This window comes from Rhincodon typus, chromosome 8 (assembly GCF_021869965.1).
Source record: "Rhincodon typus isolate 14 chromosome 8, sRhiTyp1.1, whole genome shotgun sequence".
NCBI classification, from domain to species: Eukaryota; Metazoa; Chordata; class Chondrichthyes; order Orectolobiformes; family Rhincodontidae; genus Rhincodon; species Rhincodon typus.
This window is the reverse complement of record NC_063339.1, coordinates 25,274,704-25,293,139: the sequence shown is the minus strand read 5'-3', so window position 1 is coordinate 25,293,139 and position 18,436 is coordinate 25,274,704. Positions and strand designations below refer to the sequence as shown.

General features: G+C 39.6%; 1 protein-coding gene across 1 annotated transcript in view; it reads left to right on the top strand.

Moving 5' to 3' along the window:
• LOC109929960 (serine/threonine-protein phosphatase 2A 56 kDa regulatory subunit epsilon isoform-like) overlaps window positions 1–18,436 on the top strand; it is a 54,232-nt gene that overhangs the window by 21,010 nt on the left and 14,786 nt on the right. The window contains exons 2-3 of the mRNA XM_048599831.1: window positions 11,467–11,663; window positions 15,680–15,781. Of these exons, the coding sequence (XP_048455788.1) occupies window positions 11,538–11,663; window positions 15,680–15,781 (228 nt within the window). The 5' untranslated portion in view covers window positions 11,467–11,537. The remainder of the gene's footprint in view (window positions 1–11,466; window positions 11,664–15,679; window positions 15,782–18,436) is intronic.

Genomic DNA, 18,436 nt, shown 5'->3' with positions numbered 1-18,436 from the left:
ACGAAGGCCCTGTATAACCACAGCAAGACATTCCTATTCTTATACTCAAATATTCCTGCTATGAAGGCCAGCATGCAATTGGTTTTCCTCACTGCGTGTTGCATCTACGTGCCAAAATTCAGTGACATTTTCGCCTGACCTTATCCTAAACTTCCACCATTTAGATAAAAATCAGCCTTCCTGTTTTTTGCCACCAAAGTGGATAACCTCACATTTATCCACATTATGTTGTATTTGCCCACTCAGCCAGTCTGTCCAAGCCACCCCGAACCTTTTAGCATCCTCGTCACAGCACACACTGCCATCCAGCTTAGTGTCGTCTGCAAATTTGGAGATCAGTTTTGCAATCAGTTTTTGACCAAATCGTTAATGTTTTTTGTGAACAGTTGGGGTTCCAGCACTGACCCCTGCGGCACTCCACTCATTACTGTCTGCGACTCCTGAAAAGGACCCATTTATTCCAACTCTCTACTTCCTGTCTGCCAACCAGTTCTCTATCCACGTGAAAGCATCACCTCTGATACCGTGAGCTTTAATTTCGCTTACTAATCTTGTATGGGATCTTGTCAAAGCCCTTTGAAAGTTCAGATACACAACGTTCACTGATTTACCCTTGTCCACTCTTCCGATCACATCCTCAAAAGATTCCAGAAGATTGGTCAAGCATGATTTCCCTTTAGTGAATCTAGGCTGACTTGGACTGATCCTGTCACTGCTTTCTAAATGCTCAGTTATTACATCCTTAATAATTGATTCCATTGTTTTCCCACTATTGATGTCAGACTAACCGGCCTATAATTCCCCGTTTTCTCTCTTCCTTCAATTTTTTTTTAAAAAGTGGGGTTACATTAGCTACCCTCCAATCCATTAGAACTCTTCCAGAGTTTTTAGAATGCTGGAACATGATCACTGTTGCATCCACTTATTTCTAGGGCTACTTCCTTAAGTACAATGGGATGCAGAGCATCAGGCCCTGGGGACTTGTCAGATTTTAATCCCATCAATTTCCCTGATACCATTTTCCTGACTAATACAGATTTCCTTCAGTTCCCCCTTAATACTTGACCCTCTGTCCGTTAGCATTTCCAGAAGGTTATTTGTGTCCTCCTCAGTGGAGACAGATCCAAAGTATTTGTTCAACTGGTCTACCATCTCTATGAATTACAGTTAGATTCAGATGAATTCATAATGGACAATGAAATTCTGGAATTAGAAATCTAATAACCATGAAATCATTGTCCATTGATGACCATTGTTAATTCTTAAAGAAACCCATCTGGTTCACTAATGTCCTTTTGGGGGGAAATGATCATCCTTACTTGGTCTTGCCTACATGCGACTTCAAACCCACAGCAGTATGACTAGCTCTTAACTGCCCTCTAGGCAGTTGGGGATGGGCAGTAATAAATTCTGGCCTAGCCAGTGACACCCTACTCCCATGGAAGAATACAAAAAATGTTGGATTGAGGAAAGCATTTTTAAGACTTTATTGCTTAACACCAATTATAGGTAATGAGTGTTCTTGGAATTGACTTCTGTGCTGAAGAGTCATGTCCTATGCTGTGATCCAGTTCCAGACATCAAGCATTGAAGTTCAGAGAAACCCATTAGTGTTGTTGGATTTGCAGTTAGATATTTTTGCATCACTGTCTTGAGTCTGAAAAACAGGAAGAGTCCTGGAGTCAGTCCTTCCAACCATTGAAATCACGGCTGATTTGTGATTTAACTTTTATGTGCCTTTGTCCCATGTCTTATGATTTCCCCAAATGGTTTTCCTGCTGCATGGAACCCATGGTCTGTAAACAAGTCAATGCTAATTTTATGGGCACGTCACGCATATGGCTTAATTTTTTTTTTTCGGTTAACAAAAATCAGTTCCTGATTCAAAATTTCTCATTGATCAAGCATTAATTGTTCATGGAAGAGAGTTCCAAGCTTAGATGTGTTTTCTAATTTCAATCCTGAAATGAATCACTCAAAGGTTAGCTAATGCCCTGAGTCCTACACTTGATAAATTAAATTAGTTGTTTTCTATCTAGTCTTTTGTTGCTATGTATTGACTATTCGAATTCTTGTATCAAAATCATTGGCAAGAATAAGCATTGGCATGCTTACTTCTCAGCTTCTCATCTTGAAGTCTTTGTAATCTTGGGATTGCTCTGTGCCCATGTCTGTCTATCTTGTCCACAACATAATCTGGACCACCTGATGAGTGGGAAGTAACGAGAGCATAGAATCGTTACAGCACAGAGAGATGCTATTTCTTTTGTAACAAAAGAAATTGCTGGAGAAACTCATCAAGCCTGGAGCATCTGAGAGGGAAAAACCAGAGTTACCATTTTGAGTCCAATGATGATTCTTTGGAACTGATAGCAGCTTGGAAAATATGCTAGAGGCATTGGCCGTGGGGAAAGGAGTGATGGAGATGGAGACGAGAGAACAAGAACGATGGTTAGGGAGACGAAGCGATAGAAGATAATCTGCCAGGGAGAAGGAAAAGCTGATAATAGGGACCATAAGTAGGTTAAAAATAAGTTTGCTGTGCTGAAAGCAGCTCGTATCATGACAGGACATAGGGTGTGGGTGAGTAAAGTACATGGAGGAAGGGGTTCAGGTTCTAAAATTGTTGAACTGGATGTCGGATCCTAAAGGCTGTAGGGACCCCAAGTGGAAAATGAGATGCTGTTCTTCTAGAAACAATTTCAGAAATTGCTGGGAAAAACTCAGCAAGTCTGGCAAGTCTGTGGAGAGAAAGCAGAGTTAACATTTCAGGTCCAGTGACCCTGCTTCAGAACTGATTTTCAGAATTGATGTACCAACATTTTTCTATCTAAAATCTCTTCTGAAGAAGTGTCACTGGGCTTGAAACATTGACTCTGACTCTGCTTTTTCTCCACAGGTGCTGCCAGACCTGCTGAGTTTTTCCAGAAATTTCTGATTTTGTTTTGATTTCCAGCATCCATGGTTCCTTTGGTTTTGCTGTTTTTCCAGCTTGTCCTGAGCCTTACAAGAGCACTGTAACAGACCTGAGTCAGATATATTGGCTAGGAACCATGGTGCTGCGTTAAAGTGGCAAGCTACTGGAAGTTCGGGGTCATTTTTACCCTGATGTGTTTGTTCCTTGACATTTAAACAACCAGAAAATTCATGTGGTCATGAAAGAACTGCTCAACAGTGCTTGGTCTTGTGGATGGATTTATGGTTGGAAAATTCAAACTTCTCATCTGTTTCTATCATTTTTAACTTTCGTCCATTGTACAAAATCATGTGAATGTTGTGCAAAACATACAGCCTCTACAAAATTTTTTTAATATGGAGGAACTAATGCTGCTTCAGTAATGCCGGAATTTTAAACAAATAAATTAATCTTGAGGCAGGCTTTGAATTATCAGGCATGCTTTAATGAATTTAAACATTGCAGGCATTCAGGCTGCAAAGTTGTTGAAGACCTTCAGTATCATAATGTAATTGATACCTCCATGTTGGCCTCGTGTCTTTAGTCAATAAAAGCATTAAAGATGTGTGGAAGTATTCAATTATATTGTATGCATCTTTATACTTGCAATTGAGTAGTCTGAACCACCAAAAAAAAGGGTTGAGGAGGGCATCTTGTGAGGGAAGGTTTGACAAGCTAGACATGGATCCGCTGGAGTTTAGAGCAAGAGGCAACTCAGTTTTCAAACCTACAAGATCCTTAGGGGCCCTGACAGGGTAAATGTAAAGAGGATGTTTCCTCTTGTGGGAGAATCTACAGCAGGGTTACTGTTTAAAAATCTGGGGTCACCCCATTTAAAATAGATTAACCAATTTTGTTTTTATTTCTCCCTGACACTCGTAAAACTTTGGAACTCCTCTTCCTGAAAAAGTTTGTGGAACTGCAGCCTATGAATATTTTTAGGCAGCGACAGATTACTATTGAGCAGGGGGTAACGGGTTCATGGGTAACTGGGAATGTGATTCAAGGTTACAATAACTTGAACCACGATATAGCAGTTTCAGGGGGCTCGATGGCCTGCTCCAGCTCCTAGCTGGCTCTGTCCCCAGCATGCTGGTTTTACTGTTCAACATGTAGTTTGGTGTTGCAGCTTCACTAGGTTGGCACCTCCGTTTATCAGAGAGTTTCGGAGCATGCTGTCCTATACCATTCAATGAATCTGGCTAGATGGCAGTGGTAGATGAGGGGGTATGCCAGGCCATGAGGCTACGGATTCCATTGCTGCACTCAGGTCCTCATTAATGCTCAGTTTACGGCTACTTGATCTGATCAGAAGCTATTCCATTTGCCAATAGTAGTAGTACCGCATAAAATAATCGAGTATAATAAACCAAAGAACCACAGGTGGTGGAGATCTGAAACAAAAACACATTGCTGGAGAAACTCACTCAGATAGTAAGAACTGCCGATGTTGGCGTCAGAGATAACTGTGTGGAGCTGGAGGAACACAGCAGGTCTGGCAGCATCAGAGGAGCAGGCAAGTTGACGTTTCAGGTCAGGACCCTTCTTCAGAATGGAATTTTTTCTGAAGTGTCCTGACCTGAAATGTCAACTTTCCTGCTCCTCTGTTGCTGCCTGGCCTGCTGTGTTCCTCCAGCTCCACACTGTGTTATCTGCTGGAGAAACTCAGCAGGTCTGGCTGCATTTGTGTGAAGAAAGCAGAGTTAATGTTTGGAGTCCAGTGACTCTTCAAACATAATTGAGTCTGTCCTTAACTTGAACAAAAGACTTTGTCTCCATAGTGGTTTGTGCAGTGTTCACTTCAACCGAAACTTTCCTGGAAAGATTTGTTTGACAGGTACATTTGTGAGGGCAATGAGAGGTCGATTTTTGTATGTTTTGGATTTTTGTATCAATCCATTTTTTTCAAGTTAAGGCTCGTATGTTTCCATGTTTGATGCAACAATGTACAGCTCTGTTTTAATTTCTTGCAATTGAGTTTTTGGTGCTGTTCACGATCCTTCACTTGATCAGATGATCTGTATATGATGGAAGGCTGTTTGGCTTCTAGAAGCCAATCTGTGAAGGATCTGTTCCAATCACAGCATCCAACCTTTCACAACTATTACAGTTTATGCTTCTGCTATCCGACCTAGAAGTACATTGCAATTTTTTTCTTAATTGTTGTTTTGATGTGTAGGTGATGTGTGTAAAATCAGCGCTACTTGTCTGTCTCATGTTGTCCTGAGAACACTTTTTATTCATCCACATTGTCTAGGATTGGAGTCACTCATGAACCAGATTGGATGGGGGTAATGGTTCAATGCAAAAATTAAACTAAATCATGTTTGCACTGCCACTACGTACTGAAATAAAAGTGTAATTAGTTAACCCGGTGCCATTTTCATTTAGTACGAGGTAGGATTACAACAAGTGAAAAGTTCAGCCAGTTGGTTAGATTGCGAAAGAGATTAGCTATACAGATGTTGAATGAACTGTTGTACATTTGCACTATTTTCTGTTTGTTTTCATTGTTGCAGTATTTGTGTTTTTGTTTTCTGCATTGACATCCTGTTTGTTTTGAATAGTTTTAATATTGCTACATTCAACTTGGTGCTGCTGTAGAGTCTGAGATTGGAGTCGAGAATGTTAACAACGCAGGAAGAAATCACATCAGTAGTTTGGATCGGTAGTTTCCATCTGCTGTTTTATAGAACCCTGAATCAAATTTGAGTAAAGCTGATTGGAATGATGTTAACTGTCAACAATTGAAAGCAAAATTATGTGGCTAGATTCTACATATTACAGACAAGCTCTTCAGTTTTTGAGAAAGTGAATAAAGAAACATTGATTCTATTTTAATCAAATTTGTGATTTTTCATTTCATCTTCCTATAAGTTTAAATAGCCTGCAGATTTGTTTTTCAAATCCATTAACCAAACAAACGAGATGGAAGCTTGCACAATTAATCCTCAAACATTTCTTCCTACCAGCTGTTGTTCCTGAGTAAACAGTTCAATTATAAAATGAGTTTCTTAAGTGGCTAATGGTAGCCTACTGTGGTAATGACGACAGGTTGTGATCAGGCATGTCCACAGTTAACTACATTCCAGTTTTGGTGCATCAGTCACTTCCACTTTTGCTGTGCAGAAATAATCCATTATAGATTCACTTTTAGAAACGCTTAATTGCTTAACGCAAGTTACTTTGTTACATTTTTGAAGAGAATATGGTTTTAAATGTGGAAAATGTCTAAATACATTGTGATAATTTTATAAGTTGAGAAGTACATCAGTTCAGTGTAATGATGGTCATGTGCAGATTCGTTGGCATTTGTCAGGATGCATTTGCTGGCTCTTATTATTTTGGTAGGTCCATGTGTGTTTTCATTTGTAAATTTGGGATAATTTATATGCATGAACCATTTCAAAAATGCATAGCTTTATATATGTTTCTGATTCTTCAGCCTGTAATAAAGTATTTGAACCTAGATTTTATTTCTGATTTTTGAAAAAATCTGGTTTTCTTGTAGTTAAGTCACATGTTTGGTTAGCCTCCATCCAATCAAAAGGTTAGAAAGGTATGTTTACTGACATAATTACCTCTGAGAAAAGTCTCTGGATAAACTGAGCAGCTGTAGTTATCAGCTGTGAATCTGTTACCATATGTAATGAGGTATGGCTGAACCGTGCTCCATAATTACTTGTTTGATGGCAGCTGTTACTTCAACTTTTTTGTGCATTGAAATCAGTAAAACTGAGTTTATTCATTTGCCCAATGTTTCACTTTTAGCTTCCATTCACAGCAGAACAAATAATGATTTATAAATGCTCAAATTGCATAGTTACCTAAAATTCTAATACGCATAAATTGGATAGTTGATGGCAGAGTTGAATACAGAAATCTTTGTGGTTAACTCAATTTCTGAAGATATTTTAACCTTGCTTCAATTTCCTCCCCAGTTTGTTCTCTTCCTCAGTAGTCCACTTGTGCTGTTTACTATCTAGTACTTTCAACTATGAATCTTGCCTGTCTTTGTCATGGCAGGCCATTTGATTAGAGTCTAGTTTTTTTTCATTTGTCACCTACCATCTGTGCATTTGCGCTCCAACAGAAATCAGTGGGACAAGCTTTTCTCTTCACTCCCTATTTTAGGAATAAAGTAGCTACTTAGCAGAGTACTGCCTTCAAATTAAATGACAGAGCAAGTTTGAGGGCTGAATGAGCCCATCCATATTCATGTGCAAGGCTGGAGTTAATTAGCAGTAAAGAACCTGGATCAAACATGTGATGCAGAATTTAATGATCGCTGAGCAATTTATTTGAGGAATTTTCTCTTTTGTCCTCTAGTGCTACAAGTTCCTCGACTAGCGACTCTCCAGCACTGATGCATAGGAAGAGAAGGCCAGTCAATGTCTCAAATATTTTGCCATTAAATCATGAGACCATTGGATATAGAAGCAGAAATAGGCAATTCAGCCCATCAAGTCGCTTTGCCATTTGATCATGGCTGATGTTTCTCGATGCCATTCTCCTGCCTTCTTCCTGTAACCCTTAATCCTCTCACTAACCAAGAATCTATCTATCTCTGTCTCGAATACACGCAGCAACCTAGACTCCACTACCCTCTGTGGCAATGAGTTCCATTGTGTCACCAATCTGTGAAGAAATTCCTCAGCTCAGTTCTAAAGGGTCATTCCTTCACCTGAGACTATGTCCTGGGTCCTAGTATCTTCATGTTCTCTCCATCCGGATCGCTCCGTATTCTCAGTTTCAATCAGAACCAGAACCACTTGCCCCCACCTCCCAACCCAACATCCTTCTAAACTGAGTACAGACCTAGAGTCCTCAACCGCTCCTCATATGACAAGCCTTTCATCCCAGGCTTATTCTTGGAAACTTCTTGTGGAACCCCTCCAACGCCAGAACATTTTCCCTTAGATCACGGCCTAAAACTGCTCACTGTATGCCAACTGCTGTCTGATCAGAGCCTTCTACAGCCTCAGCAGTACATCTCTGCTCTTATTTTCTAGCTGCCTTGAAATGAATGCACGTTGCATTTGCCTTCAACCGCCAACTGAACCTGCATGTTAACCTTAAGAGAATTCTGAACTAATACTCCCAAGTCCCTTTGCCCTTCAGATTTATAAAACCTTTCCCCACTTAGAAAATAGTCTACATGTCTATTCTTCTTATGAAAATGTATAAGCTCTCACTTTGCCACACTTGTATGTCATCTGCCACTTTGCCCACTTGTCTAGCATGTCCAAGTCCTTCTGCAGCCTCCCCACTTCCTCACCACTACCTGCCCCTCCACCTATCTTTGTGTCATCTGCAAACTTAGCAACAATGCCCTCAATTTCTTCATCCAGATCATTAATTCATAACATAAATACTTATAGTCCCAAAATGGACCTCTTTGGAACTCGACTAGTCACTAGCTACCATCCTGAAACCCTTTATCTCCTCATAGAATCCTCATAGGCCGTTCAGCCCAACAAGTCCACACCAACACTCCCACCCAGACTCTCACCCACCATCACAACCACCACCTCCCCCCACTCACCCTAACCTTGCATTTCCCATGGCTAATCCACCTCACCTACACATCCCTGGACAGTATGGGCAATTTAGCATGGCCAGTCACCTAATCTGCACATCTTTGGACTGTGGGAGGAAACTGGAGCATCTGGAGGAAATCCATGCAGACTGCACATGGACAGTCACCTGAGGCTGGAATTGAACCCGGGTTCCTGGTGCTGTGAGGCAGTGGTTTCTAACTACTGAGCCACCATGCTGCCCCAACCTGTCCCTGCTTCTGTCAGTCACCCTTGCCCCTAGCACTGGGCTGTTGCTTTATTTTAGAAGCCTCCCGTGCAGCACTTTGTCAAAGGCCTTCTGGAAATCCAAGTAAATCATGTCCATTGGCTCTCCTTTGTCTAACTTGCTCATTACCACCTCAAAGAATTCTACGCTGACTCTATCTTATTTTACTGTGCACTTTCAGAGCCTTCTGAAGAAGAGTCACTGGACTTGAAAGGTTAACTCTGCTTTCTGTCCACAGAAGCTGCCAGACCTGAGTTTTTCCAGCAATTTCTTATTTCTTATTCCCATTGCTCTTCCACAACATCTGATCACTTTTATGAATATGCCGAATTGTATTCCTTGAGTATGAAGGAATGACTTCAGCTTCCCTCCCATGATATATTCTATCTGCTGTAATTTTATCTGCTTACTGTCTGTCTATATCAAAAGATATTCCTTTAATAAAAGCAAGTTCTACAGGAGGCAGAACAAAAGTTGCTTTGGTTCATTCAAACGAGAAAGTGACAAGTGTAAAATGCTGATTGTTTTGGCTGAAATCAACAAACTCGATCACGATCAGTGGTTTGCATTGTGAAAATTCTGTTTAATACTGCAGCCTATCTTTTTATGTTCCTGGCCCCTCCTTGTTAGTGATCTCAGATTAAATATCTAGTTATTAACTTTGACTAACAAGGGAAGGTTGGGTTTTACACCTGGTGTTTAAAAAAGCTTTTATAGTGCTCTTAGTATGATGACAAGAGGCACTTAGTGATTTTAAACAACATGGAATTAAGTTGTAGTTCCATTGCATATAATTAAAGGTTCAGAAATGTTACTGAAATTTGTGTACAATGCATACCATTGAATTGTAAACAAATGTTGGTATTGGTTATATCATGTATGATCTATGTGAAAAGAATGGTTTACAATATTGTTTATGTATCTGTGGTGGCTTATTGATCAAGCGCACAGTGGGATAATCTTTCTCACAACAGGTAATTGTGGAGAGTTATTGTGTATGTTAGATAGCAGTGGAATTTGTGTAGAATTTAAATTTCAATGCCTGCCTATTTTTCTATGTGTTTTAGAATAATGGGCATCAATGTTTAAATAATTTACAGGTACAATAAATTTTGGGCTCTGCTGACCAAGACGATTTGGAAATCACTGCTAATCCCACTTTCAAAATGTCTGCATTTATGGCTTGGCACCCATTCCAGTCAAGAAACGCCACTTGAAATGAAATTGCAGCACTTATCATATTGATGTAGGCACCCAAGGTCAATGAATAATAAAGAGTAAAAAGGCTTATTAGATTTATTACAATATGCTGAGGAGCTAGCATCTATGTGAAGGCCCTCTAACAATATTGGGTTGCTGTGAGCTAAGCCAGTACTGAACCATCTGCACGTGTCCTTCAAGAAACTGTCGAAGGCTGCAATCAACAAAGTAAATTTTCGTTATTTTTATGCAGAGCTGGCAGGAGCAAGAGTGCTGCTGACCCCATGTCAAAACCATGAGGGCTTCTGTCGCTGCCAGGCTGAATTCGGTTGTAAAATAATTGGAAGGGTGAACAAATGATTTTAATCAGTATATTAGTATTTCATAAACAATGGTTAAGATTATGGCAAAATGTGTTGCCAGCCTTTCTATTAAAACCAGGTATAGGATAAGATACCACAACGTTTGAACGTTATTATTGTTGTGAAATAAGTCCGCTTGTCACTCCTTGTCCACTTCTCAATTCACTGGGGTAGGCAACACCGAGAGCTGCTACATTGAGTCCCACATAGAATTCTTCAATTCTATCAATGGACAATGTGAACAGGTAGCAGCCCAGGTGGTGCCTACCCTGGGAAATCAAAGTAAGTATATTTTAGCTCTAGATGTTGGCAAATGCATGATCCACAGATGCCAATATGATTTGGAGAGGGAACATTTTAAATTTGTATAGTGGGAAATTTTCTCCAGTTCCAATTGGGATAGAGACTTTTAAATAAAACCTTGTGTACTATGGTGTTTCATTGAAATCAAATTATTGAAGCTGGATGAAATAATATAGAAGGTAAAGGAGTCAAAATACAAGAATAGTTCTAGGTTTATGGCAGAAGCCATACTGGGTTACTTGTCATTTTCTTTTTGATTCAGAACAACTTGGATTTGACAACATTGACTTGAAAGGGCGTTACTAATCAACATTTTTTATTGTCGTGTCTGCCCTCTTATGGCTGAAGTTTGGAATAACATCTGTATAAATTTGTTTTTATAGGGTTCCATATATCTCATGGGGCAGTGGTTTCTTTGGGAACATTACTATAGAGTGTTACCTCGGGTACCACTTGAGCATTTTTGAGTAAAGCTTGTGAAGTTTAACATAGAATTTAAGCCCACTTTTTAGCGGGAAAGGGATTTTGAAGAGAGCGTGTTAATCTTGAACAGTGGGAGTAAACTGGATGTCTTTATACTGTTTTTCTTGCTGTGTAGGTGTAAGATTCAGATACTGTCTGTATTTTGCTGAGCTAACTGGTATATCACCCTAGAATTATCTTGCTGAATTTCTTTTCTGCTGATTTGTTTGATTAGGATGCTAACATTATGCTTGCACTAATAAAAATTGTTTTGCAATTCAAACTGTGTTCAAAAATGAAAGTATTAGTGCTCTCAACTGGGCAAATTGCTATTAATCACTTATTCTAAATTTAGTCTGTTTCTCACCCCTCTTCCAGACGTTTCCACGACTGAAAAGGCATTGCTCTTCCAGAAGAAATTGCAACAGTGTTGCGTTGTATTTGACTTCATGGATTCACTATCAGATCTTAAAATGAAGGAGTACAAGCGCTCTACCCTTAATGAACTGGTGGACTTTGTTGCAGTGGGTCGAGGAGTCTTGACAGAACAAACATACCCTGAAGTAGTTAAAATGGTAAATGCTTGCCCTACAAACCCTCATCACCTATCTATTTTCTTTTGAGTTTAGCCTTTTCTGCCTCTTGTCCTCTATTGTCCTTACCATTGTTGGGATGACACATGCCATCAAGGCCCAACTCTGCAATACCCTTCCTAATCGGTCTGATGCTTCTCCTTCCTTTGGAGGTCACCCTTACAAGTTTTCTTTAACCAAGCTTTTGGTTAGCCCTCTGGATCTTACCTTTATATCATGATGCAATTTTTGCCTTTATTACCGTGCTGTGATCTGCAGTGGGATGTTTTTCTACGTAATATTTCTTTAAAGATATTCTTGTTAATGACTTAGTTGGGAGTTTTAAAATTTCTAACTACCCTTTGGCCCTTCCTTTGTTACAATATATCTACAACTTGTCAAGTCAATTCAATTTCTCCATCACTTGTGTTTGATGACTTTGTCTCCAGTAAAACCCTTAAATTCTTGCACCTACCCACAGTTCTGGCTCCATTAAATCCAAGGAGCCTCCCCCACCCACTCCTCCAGGAGAAACTTCTGTCTTCTGAATTGAACTCTAGGTTCTTCTGAACTAAAACTTTGAACTTTCTGTTCTGAAGTTGAGATTAAATTAACTGCCTTAATGTGTTTAATGCTCCACCATTCGTCATCCTAACAGTATTTTACCCATCAATGCTACAAATGTTCTCTCAGGTATTATACTAGAGTCACAAGCTCTCTTGGAACTGATGTATTTTGTCACTTCTTCAAATTGACTTTCGGACACTTTATCAAAAAAGACTTTCTAAAAATGATAATGCATTATACACCTTTGATCATACTCCTCATTAGTGAAAGATATGGAAAAATTTAGAATGGTAAAGTAGATCAGGAAAAGTAAGTGACCATCGACTGATAGGACCCTTCATTTCTTATTTATAAGTTGTTTGGCGTCAGTAAAATTGATGTCCAGTTCCACAGGTGTACCAATGGCACCCAACTCTACCTTGCAACTATTTTCTTGACTCCGCTGTCTTAGCATTGTCAGCTTGTTTACCTGAGAATCCTGTATGAGCTGCAATTTTCTACAATTAAACTTTGGATCTTGAGCTACACCCTCTGTCACAAGCTCTTAGTCCTTTGCAAAGACCACCCTACTTCTGTCTCCATAAGATCACTTGTCTCTGTCACTTGAGGTGTAATGTTCCCACGTCAGCATACCTGCTGTTGGAACCCTAAAGTGTGCTTTTGTTGCATCCAGACTCGGTTATTTAATTGCTGTTTTAGCCAGCCACTCATTCATTTACCCTTTATAAGCGAGCTCGTTGCTGTGCTATCATTATCCTGAAATGGACAGTGTTCCTGATCCACAACGTGCACAAATGCCTCAGTTTTTAGCTATCATTCTCTTGTTCAAAGCCCCTGCATTACCATGTACCCCTCTATTCTTCTCTCCTTCAATGCTGCCAATTTTCCATGAAATTAAAACTCCTGCTCTTCTGTATCACAGACTCCAACTCAAGGACTTTGTCCCACCACTGATGCCCATACCTGCAACCTTTATAGACCGTTGTCACTGGATAACACTTTCTATATCTCTTTGCTGCACTCACATTTTTTTCTCTTTTTAAGACCCTCCTTTAAAACCTTTGGTTAAGCTTTTAGTATCTTGTCCCAATGTTTCCTTTGGCCCGGTGACTAATTTTGTCAGGTTTAACAGCCGGTAAAGTTCTGTTGTATCTTTTCCAATGTTGAAAGTACAATATAAGTATGAGTTGTTTAGTCAGTTGGCATATTACTGTATTGTGCAATGTTACTGATGAATAGAGTTGCTTAATTTTTCTTTACTTTTCCTGAAAATGCTATGGCGTGACTGCAAGAATGCCTGCAGTGCCCTGGTAACCTGTCCCAAGTGGTGGTTCTCCAGGAATATACTCAAACAGTAACTGTTGATAATCGATTTCCATGGCGGGCGTTTCAGTTGATCATCTGGTCTTTATATTTACGTTTTCATTAGATATTAATAGGAATGAGAACTTTGATCCTTTATTCTGTCCAATCCAGGTGTTTGAGTCATATTGGTTAATTGAATGTATCAGCGATTTGCTCCAATTGGTCACAGTCCATTTATGTTGGAACCATGCTAGTGATGCTTTTATGTAGACAAAGCAGTCAAGTTTTTAAAAATGATTTTTTAAAAATCTTTTTGGAATGCTTTTTAATTCCTGGGTGAGGTCATTCTCAATGGTTTTGAAGTACAAAGTTTTTTTTTCGCGATGTCAGTCTGAGCGTGAGTTAATTTCTTTTGAATACTTAAACTGCATAAATTTACTTGATAGTAAATAAAAAGTAGTAGTGAACTGGAAGATTGTACCCATTTAAAGTACGTGTGTACTATTGACCTTTTAAAATCTCGTGCAAAATTCAAGAGCATTGACACATTTGCTTTGTTTATTTACATTGGGAGATGCAGCCTGTCCACCACCTATCTGGCTAAATATTTACATGGTTTGATCTACAGTGGGAAAACAAACCAAATGACAAATGCTTCCTGCTCTTTCTTTTATCTGTTAATTCAAATTGTGGTGAAGAACACATCCTGTGCTGTTTAAGTTGCTCAACCCATTTCAGCACAAGGTAATTTTAAATTAGATTGAAGTCTTTTGAAGTGGATCTTTAACAGTGTTCTAAAACTTAATTGTTTATTTTATATGGAACTTTTTGATTGTCTTGAAAATTCCAGCTGGTGTTTACTACTAATGCGTACAAAACTAAGGAGTTTACTTCTGGAATGCATTAGAAGTGAAGTAGTGAATCATAGAGATGTACAGCACGGAAACTTGTCCATACCGACCAGACATCCTAAATTAATCTAGTCCCATTTACCAGTATTCCTTCAGCTGGTATAGTTTTCACTTAAATAAGCAGTCTAAAATTTGTCTTCTGTCTATCATGATATTTTGATCAACACCATTGTGCATTTCCAATCCTGTTACACAATTTTCCCCCTCTATGTTTTTAGTATCTGATTCCAAGACCGAATGAGCTGTGGTATTTCACTTGAGTGTTACTCCCACGTGCAACGGTGAATTTTGTTGGATGGCTGCAATATTTTAAAATTATTTATACTTAAAATTTGGCATCACTAGCAAGACCAGCTTTTAAAGACCATTCCTAATTGCATCTGAGAAGATGGTTGTAAACTCCTTTTATTGAACCACTGCAGTTCATCTAGTGAGGTGCTTCCATAAAGCTGTGGGATTGGGTTCAAGAAGTTTGAACATGTGCTTGTGAAGGAATGTAATAGATGTCCCCAGTTGGGAAGCTGCGTCACTTGAAAGTGATGGTGCATCATGCACCTACTGACCTGTTTTTCTAGGCGATAGAAGCCATAGGTTTGAGAGATACTCGCAAAGAAACCTAAGAAAATTGGTGTAGTGCATCCAGTTGATAGTATCCAAACTGACCTTGGCTTCATTTGGGCATCTCTAGTTCTCTTTTTACTTTGTCTAAAATTTTCTTTAGACGATTTACATTTCTTTGTTTTTTTTCTTTATTTTCTCTTTGAGAGACATATACTGTTGAGCATGAAAATTGCTTGCTGTTGAGGGCGAAGGATGGCAATGCACTTTATTATATTATATCCATTTTATACGTTAATACATCTACCGGCATGCAGGCACTTCATTCTAAGCACTGTGAATAAATCAGATATATTTGATCTGGTGTATTTGATCAGAAAACCTGGCATAAACCTTCAGAAAACTTTGATTATCCAAATATTAGTTAATGCTTGGTATTCAGAGTTTCCCACATACTTTATTCTCGACACGTGAACTGTCTGAATTCTTTCCATAATTTTCCATTGGCTGTGATTTTTAATACACCATTCAGTTTTCCTGTATTACTTGGAATTTGGAGAAACACAATGAACTTATTGAAATGGCATATTGTCAGTACATAACTCTTAGTCAGAATGCATTGGATGGGGTTGAAAGGAGAGAATTCAGCATTTAATTTAGTACTCTATCTTGTTATAGGTTTCTTTCAATATATTTAGGACGCTTCCACCGTCAGAATCTTCAGAGTTTGATCCAGAAGAAGATGAACCAATGCTGGAAGCATCCTGGCCTCATTTACAGGTGAACACTGCAAGCTCATAGTAAAATAGCTGGTTAATATGCTTTCTTTATTACTAATGTATTTTGATAATCTGTAATGGGCCACATTTGTTTTTCCATTTGGGCTGTAAACTGAAATGGAAGTTGGCTTTGTATTTGGCTGAGAAACTAGGAGAATTTTGCAACTTGGAAAAATCAAGTGGTATATATTTTTAGCTATGGTAAACATTACGTTTTGAAGCGGTGAAGGTGTTTCTTTGAGAGTGGCATCTGGATTTTGCATTTAAGAAAAACAACCTGACAATAGCCCCCAGATTGATCGAGCTGCAGTTTTGCTGCAAATCTGACCTGCAGAGCAGCTGGACACCTCTAGACCCAGTAAATTGAAAACATCTCTCTTCCCCTTTGCTCAGTGTGAGGGAACTGACCAAAAAACAACCAAGAAAGATTAAAACAAAAAATGCTAACAAAAGACCTCTGTCTGGCATATAAACCATCAGTGAAGAATGACCGAGATAACAAGGTATAGAGCTGGATGAACACAGCAGGCCAAGCAGCATCAGAGGAGCAGGAAGGCTGACATTTCGGGCCTAGACCCTTCTTCAGAAAGTGAAGAATGACCATTGCCTTCCAGAAAGCAGTGTGTAATCAGTGCCACAGATTGAGAGGAACTGTGTAAGAGCATTTAATTTGCTCATGAAATCTGGACTTTTTTTAATCTTTTTTGCTTTACCCTGTTTTTATTCATTGTCCACCTGTATTGTGTATCAAATTGTCTGTCTTAATCATGACTGTGTCTGTGTATTTTGGCCTTTTGAAGGAGTTGGTTTAGATCACATAGCAGTAGATTAGAAATACTTGCTTTCTCTGCCATTGTTAAAATTAAATATTACACTATTTTCTGTCAGTGATGAAATCTGGTGTGAATTGCCTTTGTCCTGCATAGCAGTCAGACAGGCAAAATGATCACCTTGGTGGTCTAATTGGGATTTTGTCTTTTGTATGTAAAGAGGTATCTGTGATAGATTTAAAGGAGGTAACAAAAGCCAGACAGATAAAATTGGTGCTTAAATCACAAATCAAATTGCCAGCCAGTGCCAAGAAGGCACAGGTGAGTGAAATTTTGACAAATGATATAGACTGGTGGAAATACATGAGGGAGTAGATATACGGTGATTTGGTTGAGTTAGCAGAGATTCAATTATAGTTTGAACAGTGTAAGATAGAGAAGAAGAACATTGAAATGAAAAAGCAGGAGATGGAAATGAATACACTTGAACTTGATCTTCAGAGAGAGGAGAATAAACCTGAGCAATTCAGAGAGGAAAAAGCCCAAGCGAGAGATTCAGGAGAGAGAAAAGGAGAAAGAAAGGGAGATAGAGAATCATGATATAAAATACAGAGAGTTAAAACAAAGAACAAAGACAATTACAGCACAGGAACAGGTCCTTCAGCCCTCCAAGCCTACGCCGATCCAGATACTCTCTCTAAACCTGTCGCCTATTTTCCAAGGATCTGTATCCCTCTGCTCCCTGCCCATTCATGTATCTAGACAGATACATCTTAAATGACGCTATTGTGCCCGCCTCTACCACCTCCACTGGCAACGCGTTCCAGGCACCCACCACCCTCTGCATAAAGAACTTTCCACGCATATCTCCCTTAAACTTTTTCCCCTCTCACCTTGAAATCATGACCCCTAGTAATTGAGTCCCCCTCTCTGGGGGGAAAAAGCTTCTTGCTATCCACCCTGTCTATACCCCTCATGATTTTTGTAGACCTCAATCAGGTCCCCCCTCAACCTCCGTCTTTCTAGTGTAAATAATCCTAATCTACTCAACCTCTCTTCATAGCTAGCGCCCTCCATACCAGGCAACGTCCTGGTGAACCTCCTCTGCACCCTCTCCAAAGCATCCACATCCTTTTGGTAATGTGGCGACCAGAACTGTACGCAGTATTCCAAATGTGGTCGAACCAAAGTCCTATACAACTGTAACGTGACCTGCCAATTCTTGTACTCAATACCCCGTCTGATGAATGAAAGCATGCCGTATGCCTTTTTGACCACTCTAACGACCTGCGTTGCCACCTTCAGGGTACAATGGACCTGAACACCCAGATCTCTCTGTGCATCAGTTTTCCTCAGGGCTTTTCCATTTACCGTATAGTTTGCCCTTGAATTGGATCTTCCAAAATGCATCACCTCACATTTGCCTGGATTAAACTCCATCTGCCATTTCTCCGCCCAACTCTCCAATCAATCTATATTCTGCTGCATTCTCTGACAGTCCCCTTCACTATCTGCTACTCCACCAATCTTAGTGTCATCTCCAAACTTGCTAATCAGACCATCTATACCTTCTTCCAGATCATTTATGTATATCACAAACAGCAGTGGTCCCAACACGGATCCCTGTGGAACACCACTGGTCACAGTTCTCCATTTTGACAAACTCCCTTCCACTACAACTCTGTCTCCTGTTGACCAGCCAGTTCTCTATCCATCTAGCTGGTACACCCTGGACCCCGTGCGACTTCACTTTCTCCATCAGCCTACCATGGGGAACCTTATCAAACGCCTTACTGAAGTCCATGTATATGACATCTACAGCCCTTCCCTCATCTATCAACTTTGTCACTTCCTCAAAGAATTCTATCAAGTTGGTAAGACATGAC